The sequence below is a fragment of the Gallinula chloropus genome (genome assembly GCF_964237585.1).
Source record: "Gallinula chloropus genome assembly, chromosome: 1".
Taxonomy (NCBI): Eukaryota; Metazoa; Chordata; class Aves; order Gruiformes; family Rallidae; genus Gallinula; species Gallinula chloropus.
Genome location: NC_140085.1, coordinates 79,965,114 through 79,987,155, shown reverse-complemented (window position 1 = coordinate 79,987,155; position 22,042 = coordinate 79,965,114). Strand labels below are relative to the sequence as shown.

General features: G+C 41.9%; 1 protein-coding gene across 2 annotated transcripts in view; it reads right to left on the bottom strand.

Moving 5' to 3' along the window:
* Positions 1-1,052: 1,052 nt before the first annotated feature.
* RERG (RAS like estrogen regulated growth inhibitor) overlaps positions 1,053-22,042 on the bottom strand; it is a gene marked incomplete at both ends in the record, with an annotated part of 107,006 nt that continues 86,016 nt past the window's right edge. The window contains 3 exons of one of the 2 annotated variants that reach the window (XM_084279646.1): positions 1,053-1,460; positions 2,126-2,199; positions 14,916-14,972. In XM_084279646.1, the coding sequence (XP_084135772.1) occupies positions 1,053-1,460; positions 2,126-2,199; positions 14,916-14,972 (539 nt within the window). The remainder of the gene's footprint in view (positions 1,461-2,125; positions 2,200-14,915; positions 14,973-22,042) is intronic. The other variant, XM_084279647.1, reaches the window with a different exon arrangement.

Below are 22,042 nucleotides of genomic sequence, written 5' to 3'. Positions count from 1 at the left end.
GCAACATCTGGAAGTTTAAACAGCTGGAAATTATGGCCTTTTGATATGGTAGAGGCCATTCACATCTGATTTACATTTGAGCTTAGACTTTAAATACTTGTCTTTGCATGGCCTCAGTTCTTATTCGGTATAAAATAGAAGAAGAGGAACTACTTGAATTGAAACAAGACCAAAACAAAAATGTAAACAAAAGCTAAAAACTACCCATAACTAAATCAATAGCAATATGGTTATTTTTAAAGTTTGATTTCCCAACACACACACTCTCCCATTTCCACAAGTACAGTACTGCACTTTGAGAGGGAAATGCTGAAATGCCACTGGACTAGCTTGTTATTTCTTGATGAATTCTGCAGTTTCAGAAGATCTGGAAAAGCAGCAGAACTTCAGCTCCGTTGAAATGTGTGTCTTGCTGGCTAAATGCTTCATGAAAGAGACCTTTCCTATATTTTTTGCATTCCTTGCTAAGAACATCAGCACTCGTAGATTTGACAAAAATAACAACAAGGAAGGACAGTTTGGAGTAAAAGCACACAATGCACCAATTTAGAGCTGGTGAAAGGTGTCAGATGAAGTTTCTGGTAAAACACAGCAGCCTCTATGTCTATACAGTCCTGGAGAACAGTGGTTGTGATGGCTGTTGAGGACTGAAACTTACTCTCCGATGGCTACTGAGCCGCTGGCTGGCTGGAAATTGTGTTTAGGCACTACTGACTTGCAAGGGATTGGAGCCAGCCTTGTAGAAGCAGAAGACACTCTGTCAGTGCCAATCCCCACAATCATCTAGTCCTTTGGAGTTTGCTTTTTAAATTTTATGTTGGTTTCCCCCCCCCCCCCCCCCACATTAGCCAGAAGCAATATGGCTAAATACATCTCAAAACAGGAAAGAAGTCTGACCCTGTGTTACTCAAAAAAGTGGTGTGGGTTGTCTTTTGTATTTGTTTTTAATTGCAAAGCTTTGACCATTTTTAATTAAATGTGCTCTGCCTGCCTCATCCCTACTCCAAGCTAATATGCTCTAAAATGCTTCTCTGGCTTAGCACAGCTTTTTTTTAGCTGCTGATTTTGGTAAGCATCTTATTAATTGCCTGCTTGACGTGGGTGGTGGAGCTTCGTCTCCGAGTCTTGCCCTGGACCATCTTTCGACGTCGTACCTCACGACAGAGCTCATAGAAGGCCTCCATAATGTTGCCCTCTCCTGTGCAAGCAGAGCACTCATAAAAAGCACATGCCAGTTCTGTGGCCAGCTTTTCACCTTCCTCTGTGCTGACCTGCCTGGAGTGATCCAAGTCTGCTTTATTCCCCACCAGGATCAGGGTGACATTTTTGGGTTTTTTAACTTCATCCAACAAGTTCTTAAGTGGCAGCACTTCCTCAAAGCTGCCTCTGTCCGTGATGTCGTAGACCAGCACGAAGCCTTCACCCCATCGCACATGTCCTTCTTTCTGAATAGCGTCCTCCTGTTTTGAAAAGACAGACACCAGCCTTAGGAACCTGACTTCGGAAGAAGACATCAGGCCTTCAGATAGACATCGGTCCTCTGAGGCCATGTACATCTACTTTATACACGTCACCTTTTTTATCGTGTGGAATAGGAAATCTGCCCTATTCAGGTGTCATGAGCTGCCTGTGGGCAAGCTGGTCACAGGCCATTGGAACAGGGGCTCTGTTGAATGATACCCAGCATGTGAACTGCACAGGACTGTGATGCGTCAGCATCTGCCACGTTTTAAAAGGAAAGGGGACCTGGTTATGGCAAAACTGCTTTTCACTTCGGTGGGAATCACTGACTGAGGATGTCAAGCCTCATCACTTGACTGCAGAAATAAACTGTGACTTTGTGCATAGTAATAACATGTTGCTGGGTTGGCCCTGAATCAAAGAATGTGAACAAAATCATTTTAATCCAGAATAAACCCTGGCTTTCTTTGTTCTTCCAGTGTTGGAAAACTCAAAGCAGGGTCCCTTGCAGAAGGGCCTGGACCCAGCACGCTCTGCTCAGAAGCAAACCTCTGTCCCCAGAAGAGGAGCACATCTGCCACCCCCGACACTGCTGCCACCACCGTGCTCCCCCTCCCTACTGTCTGAGCCAAGGTTTTGGATAATAGCACATGTACCCACGCACCTGACCAGCTGTATCTAGTATCTCCATGGAAACGACTTCATCATCAATGGTAGCTTGGTGACGATATGTAGACTCTAAAATAAGAACACATTTTGCAAAATGTATTAGGAGGAGACAAATTTTTCTGCATTTTCCTTACTGCTACCCCAGCCCAAGACCTGAGATGTGGCATACAGCTTCACTGAATCTTGTCTGTTGGAGCTCTTCCAGCCATTCTGAAGCACTCTCAAGTCCTCCTTTCTACAGTGGTGACTATTTTACCTCTCCCCATAGGGCACAACCCCTTCCCATGTCTTACACCTGCAAAGGGCTGTGCCTGTGGGTGCTGCACTCCGCACCCAACAAAAGGACAAGAGCTTTTTGAATCAAAGAGCTCTGCAGCCCGTTTTTCATGTTTGCTCATAGGGAAGGCAGCTAGCTGTGAAACACAAATACTGCTATTCTCAAAGTGTCCACCTCAAAAGCCTGTCACTGCTTAGCTTGGAGTTTTGACAAGAACAAAAGTCGGTATGGTTGCATATCAGGGAACCTAACCACTAAGCTCAGTCCTTATACAGTGATAAAATCATAGAACAGTTAGTTATTTTGGGAATGGCTCTTTAAGACATGCTGAAACTATCACATTGCCCTCTTCTTGCTAGGGCTCAAGCAGCGATTTCCTCATGTATTGTTTATAAGGATAAACAGTTGTCATGAACCCATTCACACTATGCTACAGAAAAAAAAGGAACCTATTTACTGTGGCCATGTTCTGGAACCAGACAACTAATCAGAAAGTTAATGACAAAAGGGCTTCCATTATCTTAATGAGCTGATAAGTTAAATTTGATAGCATTTGACCTAAAACTTGGAAAAATTATCTGTGCTAACATTCAGATTTATTACTGCTGCTAGCTCACAGATGTCCTATATCAAAAGGAAAATGCATGTGCTGTAGAACTGCAGCCACTGACTATGAATGCTTTGCAAATCTCCCCAATAGGAATGAAGGGTATCTTTAAGGAAAAACATTTCCTGAATTAGAACTCCTGAAAGGGATTGTGTTTGGTGAATGCTTTTTATTGTTACACACTTAAGAATGTCACTTCTTCACAGTCACCAATACTTCAATGCTGTCAGTGCTGCAAACGCTCTCTGCCCAAACCAAAAAAGGTCACTTCCCTCCCGTGCCACCTTAACTGCTTTAAGTAACACAGCCGCCCCTGATAGGGACAAATGGTCAATTTAATTAGGCAGATGGCAAGCAATCCTGCTGTAGCTGTTTCAGGTAATGAAGACAAGGGTTTTTTTAAGGCTGTAAATAGCCCTTCTGTTTAGTGTTGCAAGCCTGTTGAAGGAGTTGGAGTTCCACCTGTCTGATTGTGGGGCTATACGACCATAGCAGAGTAACATACAGCAAAGTAAGGCACTCTCTTATCTGTCTCTTCTTATCTTCCTACCTCCCTAGCTGCAGCTGCTCCCTTGGGGGAATGTGGAAAAGCAAGAGCTCTAGTTTGGTGTGGAAGCTGCAATGATGCACCTTGAGCAAGTTATTTCAGCAGCTGAAATGTTTGATACTAGTCTGGGACTCTCTGTGCAGCACTCCACCTTCAAGGTCACTTAGGAACTTCTGTTTTGTTTATTTGGGGGAGAGTGCTGAGAAGAAGAGATGGCTCTCCGAGTAAGTAATGTTGTATTAGCTCCTTACTTGTTTAGGTCTGGTGATGTTTAAATGCCTTGAACCATCTGGTCCTGCTTGGCAAGTAGCTGTTGAGAATTGCTCCACACAACTTGAGTTGTGCTCATCCAACTGTGCTTGCAGCACAGCTGTGAAATATCCTCCTTCCTTGGAGGCAGAGTGTGGAAGGCCATATGACTCTTCCCTGTGAAAAGGGGGAATAAATCTAGCCAAGGAGTAGACTTGTACTTGCTCCGGAAAAGCAGTGCAATTCTTAAATGATACTTGAGTACTTGAAATAGGACTGTGGCAGCACTTTATGTTGAAAGTTTAACTCACTTTGGCTGCTTGCGTTGGGGTGGAATTTGATCCTGGATGAGCAGCACTGATCTGGGTCAGATTAGTGTAAATATATCTTAGTAAATGTGTCTCTGTTCCTGTGCATCGGAATGTGCGGTAGCTGGGTGAATTTTAATGAGGGCTGTAAAACAGCTGGACACTTAAAGCATTTTTTGGTGTAATCACAGGCATGGCTTCTCCTTCAAGGGAACAGAAACATCTGAAGAATGTGGTTGTCCTGTAAATTATGAGCCTTGAAGTTGTGATTTCCACTCTGTTCACATAGATCCTGTGGTACTCACAATTGCAGTGCCTTGCTTTGGGATTTATTAACATCATTTTCCCTGTGGCACTTCTTATTTTTTGAGACACACAGCTAGAGAGAAATTAGATGACTTGAGATACCTGCTGGATCCCTAACTGAAGCCACTGACAACGCAGGTGTCTATGTCTCAGCTAAGCACACTTGACTCCTTTTAGAGCTGATGAACTAAAATAGGTGCTGCATATAGCTTGTCTATGTTATGTCTCTCTCCTGACATAATCACATCTCAAAAGCACTTGGAAATCTAAAATTAGTCAGACGAATCCAGGCTGTAAATGTCTTAAGCTTGCATCACCGTGGTCAAGTAGAAAAAAACAGTGTAACACGGTACCTGTGGCTCTCAAGGTGACTACAGGCACCTTTCTGAGCTTCAGATTGTCATTTGTGCCAGGTGATGCCTGTATCTATAGCTATATGGCTAAAACCTCATAGAAAACAGAACAGAAACCTCAGAGCTGTGTTTTGCCTTTCACAGTCAGCGTCAAAACTGCTAGCTGGCCTTGAAGCAGAGCTGGAGAGCTGCTGCTGACTGAGCCATGGTGTGCCTGACACTGCTAGCACTGTGGAAATGCTCGTATTTGGTGGTTTGCTCTGCTTCAGTGTAAGTAAATCTGGCCCATTCTTGTTGGTTTGGTGGTGTGCAATGCTTCTATTCATATTCCCAATATCAAGATCAAAGGTGTTGCCCATTGTGTGACTTTGAAAGCTGATGTCAGATTTCAGGGTCCCACGTGGTTCTAAAGCTGCAGTCCCCTAGCACTTCTGATGTGCACTCTTGGTTCTCACAGCCTTATCATTTGGAAAGTTTAAGTTTATTCTAGAAACATTTAGAGCTGTTGAAAGGTCTGAGGAACAATTTGGTAAGTGGGAACAGTTGGTTTGTTTTTCAGTCTATAATATATTGCTACAATAATTTGTTAATTCATTAACAGGAACTAGATAAACTTTTAAAATCCCCACAGCTCCTAGTAGTTATAGAAATAATTATTTTTTTAGGAAAAAAAAAATTAAACTATCCTGGAGCTCTCTGTGTTGATGAACATGTTACTACTCAGATGAATAGGGAGATTTGTATCTTTTCCTTTTTTTAATGCAGGAAATAAACACACACAACACCCCAACCTTCATATAGAGAAAACATTGAAACCCATAATCCATTGACTGTCCATGGATATCATGGTCAGTCACAGCTTGACCAGACCACATTCTTACTGTGACATATTTGACAGAGATTTGGCCTATAAGACTTATCTGGTCATTTATCAGACCTATTTGCCCAAGACTATTATAGAATACTTAGGGTTGGAAGTGTCCACCCCCCCTGCCTCCACTAGACCAGATTGCCCAAAGCTGCATCCAACCTGGCCTTGAACACTGCCACGGAGGGGGCAACCTCTTCCAGTGTCTCACTCAGCCTCACTGGGAAGAATTTCTTCCTAATATCTAATCTACATCCACCCCGTTTCAGTTTAAAGCCGTCACCCCTTGTCCTATCACAACACACCCTTGTATAAACAGCCCTTCTCCATCATTCCTGTAGGGCCCTTCAGGTACTGGAAGGCTGCTCTAAGGTCTCCCCCAAGCCTTCTCTTCTCCAGGTTGAACAAGCCCAACTCTCTTAGCCTGTCTTTGCAAGGAAAGGTGCTCCAGCACCCTGATCATCTTTGTGGCCTCCTCTGGACCTGCTCCAACAGGTCAATGTCTTTTTTTTTACTGGGGCCCCCAGACCTGGACACAGTACTCCAGATGGGGTCTCAAGAGAGCAGAACAGAGGGGCAAAATCACCTTTCTTGACCTGCTGGTCACACTGGTTTTGGTGCAGCCCAGGATACGGTTGGCTTTCTGGGCTGCAAGTGCACATTGCTGGGTCATGTTGAGCTTCTCATCCATCAACACTCTCAGGTCCTTCTCCTCAGGGCTGTTCTCAGTCCATTCTCTGCCCAGCCTGTATTTGTGCTTGGGATAGATCAGGACTATCTTGGTCTATTGAATGTATCTGTTCTGGATGATTGTATTTTCTAGAGTAAAAATATTATCTGAGAAGTAATTGCTCGATTTTGGTTTATGATTGCAGTGATATAAAAAGCTGTTTTCAGTACTTGTTTATTTTGAACAGGCAATATATATCAGGGATGTGTCACAGCTCTCAAAGGAAATATTTGCATTGGAAGGGTTTCTTTCTTTTAAGAAAACGTAGTAGGACTGGGTAAATCAGGTGAGATGGAGCAATGACATACACCATTTTACATGTAAATCTGAAAAACTGCCTTGTCACTTTTGTTTGCTTTTAAGTACAATGGGACACAAACCTTGTTTCCATTCAGAATTTTAGTTCATTTTTGTCAAGAGAGATTAATAAAACAAGCACACCTAAAAATGCTCCAAGAAACTTTGGTTCATGGTGGCTTTAAGCCAGTTGGATCAGAGAATTGCAAGAGACCAGGAGAAGGAGCTTTTGTGTAGTAATTATAGCTGACTTCCCAAACCAAAAAGCTGCAGCTAACAGGCATGGTTAAAGACTTGTTTGATGGCAATGCAGCACTAAGTTTAAAAGACTAAAACTTCCCCTAATTATTTCTCATTACATAACAAAGCTTCCCGCCTGTTGGTTCCCTGCTCATTTGCAGTCCTTCAGTCTGACATCCTTCAGGACAGCACCTGTCTCTATCACATTTGAGAACGTTGACTTTGACAGCCCATTGGGAAAACAATTTACCTCCATTACTAACCCTGGTGCAGTTCGATGTTTTCTCCAAAGCCTTTCTTCAGCCTGACTTTGTGAAATCTGTCCCTCTCTATATTTCCTTGATGCTTTTCACTTTTTAGAAAGCCCCTGTTGGTTGAATGTTCCTTTTTTGACTTTGAAAGTCTCTCCTGCCTTCTTCCTTCCCCCAACATAGCTCCTCTCAAAACTCTGCTGATGTATTTTTCTTGCCTGCATCTAGCTGTTACTTCATCCATTACTTACCTTACAGGAGGGTTTTTATTCTGCAACCATCAGTGGTTTTACAGTAGCACAGTACTGCCCTTGGGTTTGTAGAACATATTTCTTATGCTAATGCACTGACTCCCCACATGTCTCTCTATTAACTGATATTACAGGCTCAAAAATAGACATAGTTGGGTTTTTTATTGGTAATACCATCAAATGATATGTCATGCATTGTTACTGCAATCATCATTATTGTATGTAAAAGAAAATAAGTAGTAAAATTTCATGAAAGGAAACTGTGCTTTTGATAACTGGACTTTGACTCCTAAGTGTTTCTGCATGAGTAACCCCAAGTGTGGAAATACAGAGGGACAAGTTCACAGGTACTGTACAACCTCACAGATGTGCTTTATACATGTGACTATCATACTACATCAGCATCCATGCCAAGCTACAAATTTAAACCAAAATGTCTATGAAAGAAGAGGGTGTTTGTTTGCAGAGATACTAAATTCAACTCTAGGGACTCTATCCTGCTTCACATGCAGTCTGCTGTTGTGAATGTTGCTTTTAAAATTGATACAGTGATGTGCAAAGGAGTTTCCCTCTAAGTTCATTTTTGACTCTTGTGGCTGCCTTCTACAAGGCTACGTTTGCTGTAATAATCATAGCTGTGACCTCAGTACAGCAGGTGTTCCACAACCAGTCAGGTTAAAGCTGAGCATAAAACAGAAAGTCATGTGGGAGGTAGTGCAGAGAGTGAGTGTGCCTTACCTTGCTGAGCTGCTTTTAGTTACCATTTTCAGTACAAGGGGAAACTCTCAAGTGTTTCTGTCCTGTATAAATTCAGATTGGGTGGAGAGTAGAGGCCCTATTGATGCCCTTAGGGAGGCCCAGGACAGAACAGCCAGTGTATGCTCTGGACACTCAGCAGTCATGTGGTTTTTATCACGTTTTCCTATTTTTAATAAAGTGGGAAGAAAAAGAAGATGGCAAGTGTATGCATAGCCCAACTAGGCTATAAAGTTCTCACCTTGGCATGAAAATATCTGTTGCATCACCAAAACTTGGGGTATTTTTAATACAACATGTAGGAGATATAAAACCAGTCTAAAGAAAATAACGTTTTTTGGTGCACAATATCTTTGTAAATAACTTGGGCAACCTTGTGTAGATCCAGGCCTGGAGGTTGGTGTCCCTGCCTGTGGCAGGGGGGTTTGAACTCTATGATCCTTGGGGTCCCTTCCAACCCAGACCATTCTATGATTTTATGATTTTGACCTCCAAATAAAAATCCTAGAATACAGTTGTCTTGAGGACACCTCTAAAAATAATGGGAAATATGCCTATTTGTTGGCTACTTCTGCATATTATTTTACTCCTGCTTGCGAAGACTAGGTTTCTTTTAGAAGGGGAGTGGTGTTACATTTCCTTTCCTGCAAGTTCTGTACTCATCCAGCTTTTACTGAGATAAGCAGAGAAAGCACATGCAGATACCTAGGAACTGGATTCATTAAGGCATGTTAAAACAACTGCTAAAAGTAAACTGACAAAACCAGAGCAGTGCTAACTAGTAAGGAGTAAGTGTCAAGGCTTTAATGGGCGTGGGTTGGTTTGTTTGTTTGTTAATTTTCTGATTTAACTTTCCCAGTAACACCGAGAAGAGGCATTAGTTCCTGGTGGGAATCATGTCCATATAAAGTTTAAGTCTAAATATACCGTATTTTGCTCTATGTTTTTGTTTGATCACAGCAAGAAGTCTTTGTTAGCAAAGCTCTGAGTCTCACCTTATTTCTGCCAATATAAATGAAAACTAACGAGTCAGACTTTTCTCACACCTAAACCAAGCAGAACAAAAGCCTGATCTCCTGAAGGTGCAAAAGCAAGCACTAGAAAGGTCTGCTCATCTGCAGAGGATTTCAGAATATGATGAGCAAGAAAAGTAGGGGCAAAATACTTTGCAGCTGTAGCTACAGCAAGACCAGGCACTCACACTCCTGATTTTTGCTGTCTGTTGAGCTACCGTAAAAAGGCAGTATTTTTGTTACTGGCTTCAGGAATATATTAAGCTTGAGATCTGTATGAAAGAAAACAAGCCAGGCTTTCAGACAACTGCTTCCCGTGTTATTCTAAGCATCTTCCTCTGTTGCTCTCAATTACAATTTCATCATTTCAGGTCTTTGTGGAGCATTTTAGAAGCCAGTGTCAGGGCCGTACCAGTCCATTTCCTTACAAACACCTCAGAGAAATCAGAAATACTTCCATGGCTCATTGCCATAATACATTCAGTATAAATCCCTACTGCTGAGTAGAAGAGTAAAAATGATATAACATATTAAATGTGCATCAAGTTAAGTAAGGCTTCTACTGTTTTGAAGTGGGGAAAAAAGAAAAGCCCAGTAAGATACCTGGTAAGGCACAATCTTGACTGTTGAGGACTGAATCTATTAAGCACTGAGGCTTAATAGATTTAATTTTGTTAATAAAAATTGAGGACACTAATAGCTAGCGTCTGGCTTGAACATAAGCCTGTTTTCCATCAATTTATTAAGTGTATACACATTTGCCATGGTACTCCCTGAAACACAGACGTTCCTCCTAGCCCCAAATGGGTGGTTGCCATTACATCTCGCTTTGGCTAAAAGTCCATACTGAACCACATATGTTATTCCTAGCCTGGGCTTGGACAAGCTGTAGTTATTAACAGGGGTGTTCAGATGAAATATGCACAAGGCAGAGTTCTGTGAGAGGATGGCAAAATTCTCTCCTCTCTTGCTTGCTTCAGAAAATGATTATTTTTAGTCTTGAGCATAAGGATGATCTTGATCTATAGCACTATGTAGACAGCAGTATTTTGTTGTGCAGCAGGAGGAATAGGGGGTTGGGAAGAGAATCTTCCCCGGGCTGCCGGTCTGTCAACCTTTACACCCTAGGGCTGGAGGGACCATCAGTTAATGATTTATTAACACTTATTTTAGTATGGGCCCATTTGTTAAAAGTTCTGCTTGCTGTCTGGGCAGTTTCTCTCTCAGTTGTGCTGCTGGGAGTTAGCATTTTTATGGTAGAGGCAGGCGGTAAATGTTCAGGAGTGTTAAGACAAGCTTGCTGAGTAAGCCACAAGTCAAGAAAACTAGGAATCTACAATATGCAAGGACATGTGTTTCTTCAACTTGTGATCCGCGGCAGGGGAAGCAATCCTGGGGCCAAAGTTTGTACTCAGACAGTATTCCAGCTGTCCAGGCAATGTGTTAGCTGAATAAACCAGACAGCAAAGACAGTCTTGGAGAACTGTGTTTCGATCTTAGGACCTCAGCTTTTTTTCATGGCTGCATTGGTACAACATTTACCAAGTAAGATAGTTCTTGCATCTTTTCTTGCTAGAGTGAATTATTCTTAGTGAGGTCTTGGCTCCCACTGCAAAGCTGTTTCTGGTTATCAACCATTTTGATGGAAGCTAATTTGGGTATATTCCCATGCTGTTGTTTATGTTGTTTGTGTAGATCTGTTCTACACAAGAACAGACCTCCCATGAGGTCTATGGGAGTCCCACATTTAGGCCAAGACTTTACCTATAGAGGGTTCGTGACCAAATAAAGGTCTCTGTACCTCCACCTTGAAACTCATCCCCATATAATATGTCCATCCCAGAGACAATGCTGGTTGGAAGGTTTTGGTTTGAAGTTATTGCAGCAGTGGCTGAGCAGGCTGGGCTCCAGGAGAACAATCTGCAGCAGGGCCACTGTGAGGGTGGCTGATGACCAGCTGCGAACTTTCCCCAAGCCAAGTGGCCTTGGTGGCAGGCAGATTGTCAGCCTGCTGCCACCCCATTCCTGGCAAGCATCGCTGACATGGTGCACAGGAATGCTTGTTTTCATGCTGCTTCTATGAATGTCCCAAGAGAAAGATTCCTCAACTGAAATGCACCACTAATTTCCAGTTCTGCATTAAATCCACCATGGATGTGTTGCTTATGTTTGTGAAGCATGTTTAGGCTGTGGCTTAAATGCTGTCCTAACCAGGAAAAGTGGTTTAGGCCTTTTAATACCACACACAATTTGCTTATTAATTTATTATGTTCTATTTAAAAACACATGAACATTAATGAATTTTGGTGAAATCCATGTGGTACCCAATTCCCTTTCTCTGCACATATTTAATGAGCTACAGAAGATGAAGTTAACTTGCTCAACAGCAAGTTAAACATGAGCCAGCAGCATGCCCAGGCAGCCAGGAGGGCCAACTGCATCCATCAAGCATGGCATGGCCAGCCGGTCCAGGGAGGGGATTATCCTGCTCTACATTGAGCTGATGCAACCTCACCTCAAATACTGGGTGCAGTTTTAGGTGCCACAGTACAAGAGGGGGTGTGAAGGGGCAGGCACAGATCTTGTCTCTTTTGTGATCAGTGATAGAACCTGAGGGAATGGCATGAAGCTGTGACAGGGGAGGTTTAGGTTGGATATTAGGAAGAGGTTCTTCACTGTGGGAGTGGTTAGGCACTGGAATGGTTTCCCCAGGGAAGTGGTCACAACACCGAACTTCACTGAGTTCAAGAAGCATCTGGACGATGCCCTCAGTCACATGCTCTGACTTGGCTGGCCCTGTCTGGAGCCGGGAGTTGGACTTGATCCTTATGGGTCCCTTCCAACTCAGGGTATTCTATGGTAAGCTTAATGCTGAATTCATATGTTTAAAAAACAACTGTGTGTATACTTTTAAGTGTGTAGTTCCAACCCATTTCTACCAGATCTTCTAATTCTGTTGCACACGTGAGACAGTTATATGGTTTATTATAAAGACTGAAAATGGAAAGTCATTTGCCTTGATAATGACAGATAATCACTTAGACTAAGAGATTAGGAATTTAAAAACAAAAAAGAACAAAACCCAAAAATATGCCAAGATGGTGAACAATGACTTGCCAGTTAAGCAGAAATGATGGATAAATCAAGGCTGACAGTTAACAGTCCCCAGAAAATGACCTTTGCTGCAGCTGCTACCCCTTGTCTGAGAATATTAAAATAAAAAGCACAGCCGTATGTACTTCTGCAAAGATGCAGCTGTCCTACTGCTGTTTGCACAGATCTGACCTCGTGTGCAAAAGGGGTGGAGCTGCAAAGCTCTGACTTCAGCAGCAGCCCCATGTGCCAAAGCTTGCAAGATTTGGTGATGTTCCTCCCACCAGAAAAATATTACTGTGTGTTTTGTAATTTGGCTCATACATATACAGCAGTATGACCAGATGCTGCTAAAAATATGGTCCTTCATTTTCTTCCGGCAGGTTAGGGCAGTAAAGAATCTTTCTAATGCATGGGCTTTTTTTCCTTTCTGGTTAAAATATGCTACCCTTGAATTAAAAGAGGACAATGGTTTGGTTGGGTTTTTTACCCTGCTTCTTATTTTAGGATAATGCTGAATTTCCATCAGGCCTTGTAAAGCTTGGCAAAAGCTTTCCTAAAACTATGAATTATCTGGGGATTCCTTGCATCGGAGGGCTCATGAGTGGTTGAAAATTTGACATAAGGAATAAACCATAAATATGAAATTTTTGTCAAAACCCCAGTGATTTTTGGCAAAACCTCCCATTACTCAGTAGCCAGATAGTTTGCATCTGTCTTTCTGCTGCCCTTTCAAAATTATTTGACAAAGCTGCAAATTCTCCCTGTGGGGCAGATGGGTCTCACTGACACTGCTGAAACCCTTTATATCCTTCTTTACCCAACTGCCAGTCCATGACTGCTAAGAAGAAATCAAGCTATTCTGCTAAAACTTCTCGGTAAATTCAGCTCAGTGATGTTTACAGGTAACTGGATGCTGAAGGATGGTCATCGTAAAGACAGAAATGCATTCTTTCAAGCACTGTTTCTCAAAGCTTTTGAAGGATCTCTGAAGGTCTGAGTAGTGATTAGAATTTCAGGAGATTGTTTTTTTCCTAAAGAATTTTTGATTTCCCTAACACTTCAGATCATCCTTTGAATCCTGTTGTGATCCACAGTTTGAAAAAAGAATACTTTAAAACCCAACAATCTCTGGTGGGCAGCTTCCACCAGAGATTACTGTGATTAAGAAATAACTTACTGACATCAGTTCAATAGTTCTTGAATTTCTCAACCCTTTTCCTCCGAGGAACTTAAAGCACTTACCTTCACAATAAATGCAATATGTAATTTAAGCTGCTATCCACTCAGCTGAATGAGAGCCTACAATTCAGTAAATCAGAAGAGATTTAACTTTTGTTTTATTGGGATAGAACTGTTTGCTGTCTGTGTGAAAGCTTTCTGTTGCAAACAGAAGACAATTAGATCCCCGAGGGTTGTGGTTAATTTGCAGTGGTATTCATTTGTAAAATAGAAACAAATGTACAGCAAAAAGGGCATATGACCTTCACAATGGGCAAAAAAATAATAAACCTTGCAGCTTGCTAATAACTTGGTTTGTGTGCTTTAACAAGGCAACAAGGACACTTTTGCATACAGTGTCCCTGTATGGAATTAATGAACTTGGAACAGACTGATACAAAACACTTTATATGCTTCTATTGTTAAGTTCTTAAAATGACGTTTTAGTGATAGAGCTGTGAAGTGCTAATAGAACATTATACTGAACATCCCACTGTGCAGTACAAAGCAGGTGACATGTAATTCACTGATGAATATATTGACATAAGCAGATTAAATAATGTATTTGAGTTCAGATTGTTCTGAGAGTGATTTTTCCCAAGACGAGATTGCTGATATCTGTCATTACTTCATCTTACTAGACAAAAATACTTGGAATGATACTGGATGCTCTGCTCTGAAAGGGCTGCCTGGGTTTTGTAATAAAGCATATGAAAATTTCATCTGTGATTCTGCTGTGCAAGTTTGTGTGCTCTCTATTTCTTCAGTGAGACCTCTTAGAGAAAGATGTCTTGGCCTGGATTTTCTCTGGCGCCAGCTTCTCAAAAGTCCCAGATCTGCCACAGTGAAGTGGGACCAGTGGAGGAGACGTGATCCTTTTGATGACTGGTGTCCCCAGCTGGTCACCCAAAAAGTGCAATGCAATGTCTACTTCAAAGTGAGGACAAAGAACCTACCTAAGGGTAGGCAGACTGTAAGTACCCGATGATCTTAAAGGTCTTTTCCAACCTTCTGTGATTCTGTGATACCAACAATTCTTTTCTTTTTTTCCCCTGGAATTTGAGAGCAGATTCCTAGCCATCCTGTTCCCTGGCAGCTGATGTCTGTGTTATCCAAAAGCAGAAAACTAATCGCACAACTGAAGTTTCCACAGTGAAATACTCATGCAATTTCTGTCAGTGGCAACACTCCCCCTGACTTCTGTGTGGGCAGAAATGTCTCTTGTATATTAATTCTGCTTTTGCATGTGCTTTTGCTTCTCTGTTCTGCTGTCTTAGGTAAAGATTTGTTCCAGCTTTAAATGGCCATAGAGGAGTTTCTTACAGCAAATTTAAAGGTTGACTGAGGCTTGGGATTTTCACTCTATGACTTTCCATTACTTCAGCCATACCGTGTGTACAGAATAAAATGCAACTTACCTAGCGTTGGGTCATACTCCCAGATGAACCGTTTGGTCAGGAAGCGTACGACGAGAGCTGGAGGAACACAGAGGTTGCAGGTGAGACGCACGCGCAATCTACTCATCTGGCTTTTAGAGTTTTCTCAGCAAACTTTTCTGTGTGAATGGGCATGTAGTAGCTTCCCCTGAGCCACGAGCAGAATTCAGTGTTGCTTATTGCCAGAGTTGAGATATTTCCTCTGTTTGTGGCCTGCTTGACGCTTTTGGAGGGGGGGAACCAAAATAAACACCCCAAAACTCTCTACAGCATTAGTCATTTACCAATATAACAATGCAGGACAAAAAATACCAAGAGATTTTCAACAGTAGACTCTTTTTTTTCCCACTTATTCTTTAGTTTACAATAGTTTCTACATTAAAAAGCCAAGCCAACCCTGTTTACAGCGCTATGAACACCCACTGTTTTGGATGCTTTAAATCGCCCATAACCAGTGGAAAAAGGGTTGGTACTTTTTGAACCAGGATGCTTTGAAACTTCAAAACCAGGGGTGTTCAAAAGAATGAAATTCTTGAAAACTTTCCTTTCAGATTTTAAGCCCTGTAAAGTAAACATATAGTTGGCTAAATAGCTTCCTTCTGTATTTTGGCATGCCTTCCTTGCAACAGTTTATCTTCCATGTTTTGCCTACTTGTCACTTGAAGCAATCAGCTATAATATTTTAAATCAGTGGTCAACAAATGCTACTAATGACTTCGCAAATTAGAAGTAAAGCTTTAAATTTTGGAGCACTGTGTAACTAGTTCTTGGTTTCAGTTTATGGGCTATGACCTTGCTACTTACCTCCTGATGTTTAAAGGGGCTGGAGAGATAGAAAAAAATTAAATACATCCTATAAAGGCTGCATCAGGATATTGATTATGTTCTAATTAAAAACATGCCCTGAATTTCTAGTGGTGTAAATGAAGCCAACTATTTAAAATCCTTTCTGCATTTCCAAAATGAATCTAGAGAGATCGTTGTGCTAGCAATGACTGCAGTGATTTCAGCTATAGGAAAGTTTTTCCTTGTTGCCAGCCCTACAGGATTATTCCATTCTTTCTGTTGCAGACTGACAGTAAAAGGTGACAGCTAAACCTGGTTCTGATCCTTGCCAAAATTAAAGCCATGAGATTACCCCACATCCCAGATTTCTGTGCCCAAGATAGTAGGACGAGGCAACACTCTGCAGAATAAATATTATTCATTAAGCTTTGCCTAATTTTTAAACTTTTAAAACCTAACTTTTAAATGCAATCAGAACATTAGTTTTCAGGAAGATTTAACCATGCCTCACACTTGGAGGAGTAATAAGAAGCTGATCCTAAGGAAATGAGATCACAACACAAGAAGCAATTAAAAATCAGTGTTATTTTAAGTTTGTATTTTCCTTAGGAAATCCTACTTTTTTATTTATTTTAGCCTTTGCAGAAGTGGTCTCCTTGGCCCTCAGAGTGAATGTGGCAATTCTTAGTCAAAGCAACTTTTCAAGTCATAGTGCTAATGTGGATGTCATTATACTACAGGAAGATCTCTGTATAGCTTATTTTCCATCCATGATTATGTCTGCACCAGGACATTTTTCCCCACGTTTTACCTCAGCTGGAACAGTTTAAACATCTTGATGTTTCAAAGTTTGGTCATGACTCTTCTCTAATTGCTAGTAATAGGTTCTCTAACTGCTTCTAAAATACACAGCATGTTCTTTTTTTTTCCCCACATTGACTGGGGAAGTGATGCAGCATAGTGATGCAGGTCCGTACATGTTTTCAGAAGACTCATTATCATCTTCCTTTTCAAGAACAGATTTTAAAGAATGCTATCTTCTGTCGCAGCTGTTCTCTGAAGGAGCAGCAGTGATGTGCTTGCTACCTGTGTTGCAGTGCCTGACCCTGTGCTTGGACCTGGTATAGCTAATGCAGAGAGAAAAATGACAGAAGAGAGTGGGGAGCTTGTCCAACTACTTTCATATTTAAACATGGTCCACTTACAGTTCTGAGAACCTCCTGGTACATAGAAATTGATGGGGAGGAGGGTCAAATAGATAAAGGTGACCAGAAAATCCATCAAGCACTAATGTTTGAGGTGGGTGATAAAGCACAGCAGCTCAGAAGGAAAAAGGAGAATTTGGAGGTAGCCCAAATGAAGGAGGTAAGGAAGTGACAAGCATTAAAAAGGAAAGGTGGAACTGGACAACTGTTGAGATAAGCCTCAGAGAAAAGCAGTACGGCTATGTACGTGGGATGAAATAGTACAGGCATTGAGTGCTGCAGAGGTAGAGAACTGGAGACCATAGATGTAAGGAGAGGAAAAGTAGGCTGTATTCCTATCTAGCAGGGAGGCCTGAATGAAGAAGTAATAAATAATCACATACACAAGAAGGGAGGCGAAGAAATGTGGAGGAGTGGGAGGTGGCTGCCACACGTAGGGCAGGAAGCAATTAGCCTCCCTTCCCAGCAGGGAGCACAGCAAAGCCCAGCGAGTTGCTCACTATGCCAGTAATAAGTTACTTGCATAAGGCTTTCTTGGGCCTGGTGAAAAGCAAATGTCACCTCAGCACAGCACCATGTGAGTGGGGTAGTGTCAGCTTCAGAGCCACGTGCTCTGTCCCAGTTTTGGGGGCACACACACTCAGGGCCATGCAGAGCTGTGTTCCCATGGGGCTGGCTCTGCTCAGCCTCCCTGCTTCTGGCCTGGCTGACTGCCTCAAAATACTCCTGCTCTCCTTCGTAGCAATGGGCACAGCCCATTGTCATGGTTAACTGGTTTAGCTGGAAGCGAAAACAACCATGCAGCTGTTTGCTCCCACACATTGTCCCCCCCCTCAGTGGGATGGGAGAGAGAATTGAAAAGAAAAAGGAGAAAAAAAAAAAGATAACACTGGTGGGTTGAGATAATAGGACAGAGAAAGAAGAAAATAATAATAATAATGATACAAATATGCAAACCAAGTGATGAATAGCATAATTGCTTACCACCTGAAGCTGATGCTCAGAGAGTTCCTGAGGTACGCTGCCTCCCAGCCAAACCATATGTAACCCCAGTTACATATTGAGCATAATGACAAATAGTATGGGATACCCCTCTAGTTAGTTCAGGCCAGCTTCCCTGGCTGTGCCCCTCCCTGCTTCTTGTGCATCCCCTCACCCTCTTGTTAGCAGGGCAGTGTGAGGAGCAGCAAAGTCCTTGACTGCTTGGCAACAACTGAAAACATCAGCATGTTATCAGCATTCTTCTCCTCCTAAATCCAAAGCACAGCACTATACCAGCTGCTAGGAAGAAAGTTAACTCTGTCCCTCCCAAAACCAGGACACCCATCCTATGGAGCTTTCTATTTCTGCACATTTTTACAAGGCTGAAGATTAGCAGCTGCATTTCACAAATGGGAAATGTGAAATGCTCGTGATCCAGGGTCTGTCCTGTTTGTAGCTACTGCAAGCTATGGTGGGTGGGAAGCGTCTTCACTCTTGCTCCACTAGTAGATTAGCATTAGCAGATGGAGGCCTGAACATGCTGTTGACTTTCAAAACAATGTACATGCCACTTGCCCTAACAATGGTACCCCTTATAGCAGGGGTACCACTGTGGAGCCATTTTGTTTATGGTGAGCTCGCTTACTGCCAGGTTACACTACTCCTTGGCTAAAACACATCTGCCAGGAAAAGGATCCGAAGTGAGAACACTAGAAGTTCACTGCACTCGGAGCTGTAGCTGCTGGCACGAAATAGGCAAAGCAGTGTTCTTAGCAATGCTGCACAGAGTCGAGATTGGCATTACTTCTCACCTCAGCAGAGGTGTGTGCACCCTGTTTGACCCGCCAGCCTTATTTAGACATGCCTAACTCTATTACTAATAATGAGCCAAAAGTAACCCAACACACTAAAAAAAAATAAAATTCCAAATGCTGGATTTTAATTCAAAATAACATTGACATTGATAATGTCTGAAATGCATTAAAGTCTGATTAAATGAGGTGATTAATTCCAATGTTCACATTAAAATGGCCATTTCCCGTGCTTATCCTCAAAGGAAATGAAATGCATTTTGAAGCAGGCAAGATTCAAATCAATGCAGTACCTAACAGGAGAGAATGTCACGGTCCTCTACTGAGACTAGCCCAGGATCTTCCCTGAATGCTTACTGCTTGTGAAATACAAGAACTTGCAGGCTTAGAAGGAAAGAATCTCTAACAAACTGCAGTTTGGATTCTCACTGTGCCTTCTGGAGACACAACCATTACCTAAGGGAATTGATGTAATGTCCCAGCAAAGGAAGAATCGACTCCTGTCTCTCTCTGCCTTTCCTCACATCCTCACTTCCAAGTCAGCTGTTTCGTAAAGAGTTTAAATTAGGGTAGAACTTGGCCCAGGACTTTCATTCACTCATGTTTAAACCTTCTGCATTAGAAGTTATTCTTAGAGAAGAAACATGACCATCTATCAAATGCATTTGCAGTGTAACTCCCATTGAAGACAATGAAGTTATATCAGGATTTAACTTGGAACATAAACTGAGATTATCAACCACATAATTAATCAGTTTCACTGGGACTTGTGTGGCTGAGGCCCTTAGCTTTAAAAATCTCAGTCCATATCTTTTGGAACATTTGTTTCTGTGGTGTTTTGTGCCTTGTTTTAGATCTTTGTTTGGATTTAGTAACACAGAAATGCTCTGGCTAAATTTACAATCTGCCTGAATACATATCTTCATGAACTTGTTATCGTTCCAGCTGAAATCCAAGCTGAGCTTTTGGGGGAAGAATGGAAGCAGGGTTTTATTTGAAAAACACCCCCCACCGCCCTCCTTCTCTAAAAGCTACAAAGTTCAAAGTTATTCTAAGAAAAATAGCAGTTCTCTGCAGTGAAATAACTCTATGATGACTCTTTTATGCCATGAGAATTTTCAGCTATAAAAATGGTCTGAAAGTAGTCCCATTATTTAACATATCAACAAGTCCATAACTAGTGCCTGGATGATGTGTCATCAGTAAACTGTATTTGGCAGGAGACACCAGAGTGGTTAAAAACAGAGGTTATAATGATCAAAAGGCACTTTTACAAACCAAGGGGTTTTTTTAAAACATCTATTTTTGTTATGAGTTCATCCCCCATTCACCCTCTCCAAGGCCCCTGATATTGGAATTTCAGTTGTCTTAGAGAATGTGGGGAGCTCCAGCCTGCAGGATGGAGGTGCCACAAGACTCTGCGTGCGATGTGATCCCACCTTAAACAGCCCTGTGCCCAGCTTTGGGAAGCAGTGGTTTGTTTTAAAGGCACTACCATGAAAATTTAATTTGCTCCTGAAAGTGCAGGTCACTTGGGGGTGTCTGTGTGTGTATGTGAAAATAGGAACTCAATGCGGAGCAGTTTTCTCATCCTGGTGCATCATGGATGTAAGTATGCACGATGATGTCTGGGTCTGGGTTTGACTTGGTTCTGACAGTATGTCTGGCAATGCAGTGATGTGGGGATGTGCATGGTGAGTGAGACATCAACAGGAGGATTACTCTGCTTTCCCCCTTCTCTTGGGTTCTTCACTGGGGTCACTTCTGATACTGAGACCTAAAGCACTTGCAGTAAACTACAAAGTAAATTTAATGGAGCAAAATGAGAGTACCGAGTAGAAAAATGGCCTGTTTTACATTGCCTTGCTGTCTCAAACTCTGCATATTTTATCACTGTCTTCATATTTAATTTAATCACAGTCTTCAGCAGTGAACTGTTCAGAGAAATTACCGTGTATGTGTGCACATTTTTTCTGTAATAGCACAGTGAGTCCTCCACTGATTTGTGATAAAACATAAAAACTGTGGATACTTTTATATATAAATATCAATTGTATATATACACTTTTAAATATATATACTGTAGGAAATTGTGTATATACATATATAAAACTCTGTGTGTGTATATATATTTGTGTAATACTAAACACAGACTAGGATTGAACAGCTATCTAATTAAATACATTGCCCTTGCCTTTCAGGAGGTTATGTGGCTTAATGTAATGCAAGCCTTTTTTTTCGTCAGTGGTAATGACACGGGCTTCAGATCTGCGGACCCAAATCTGAACAGGCAAAATGGTTCGAATTTCCCTTTGTTCTGGAAGAACATCAAAGGGCTGGAATACTTGTCTCAAAATCTCTGTCTTAAGCCCATAGCAGGATCATGGATCAAGCTGACATTCCATGCTCAGGTACTTTGAAAACACTAACATACCTCAAATATAAAAGTTAAGCGCTGTATATTGACTGTACCTGTACAGTAAATAACATTTTACATGCTGAATATGCACACAGCAGGACTCAAAAGACTGTTCGTGATATTAATTCGGAAGGTTGTTCAATTAGATGTCTAGTCTGTGCAATATGTGCTAGGGAGCTGCTTTGGCAGGGGGGTTGGACCCAATGATCTCTCAAGGTCCCTTCCAACCCCTACAATTCTGTGATTCTGTGATCTTCTTTTGACAAGTTGTTTGGAAGGAGCGTGATCTTGTGGAAGACACAGAGGTCATCATCCTGCTCATCCATGTTTTTTAGCAGTCTTCACCGAGATGTTCATCCTTTGGCCTGACCAAATTTCAGCATAATTAGTGTAATTTTAAAATTGCTGTCACTTTTCAGTTTTGACTGCAAGATTTTGGGGACCATTTCTTTTTTAAATGACAATTTCAGTGTCTCTCAGATGTGAACTCCTCTGTACTGCATTATTGTGCCTGATTTTAGGAAGTCTTGAGTGGAAGGTCTGGAGACAAGTAAGCTGTTTCAAGCAGCTCATCTGAAAGTCCATCAATCCACAGCACGGTGTTTTTACTAATTTCATTCCAGCTGCCTTAGCAGCAGACTGGAAAGAAGCACTGCATCAGATTACTCTGCAAGCACTTTTTAATTGCAAGGAGTGAAGTAAACAGTAACTTTTATCAGAGCATGCACATCAGCTTCCTTTGGCCCCAGGTGATCTTTAAGCTTCCAGGTGCTCCTGAAACAGAAAGGTGAGCTGTCCAGTTCCTGACTTGCACAAGGGCAACTGCTCTACCTATGCTCACACTTGTATCCAGGGTAAAGCATTTACCCAGCACTCTGCTCCCTGTGTGTTTCTGCTTCTGTGCTC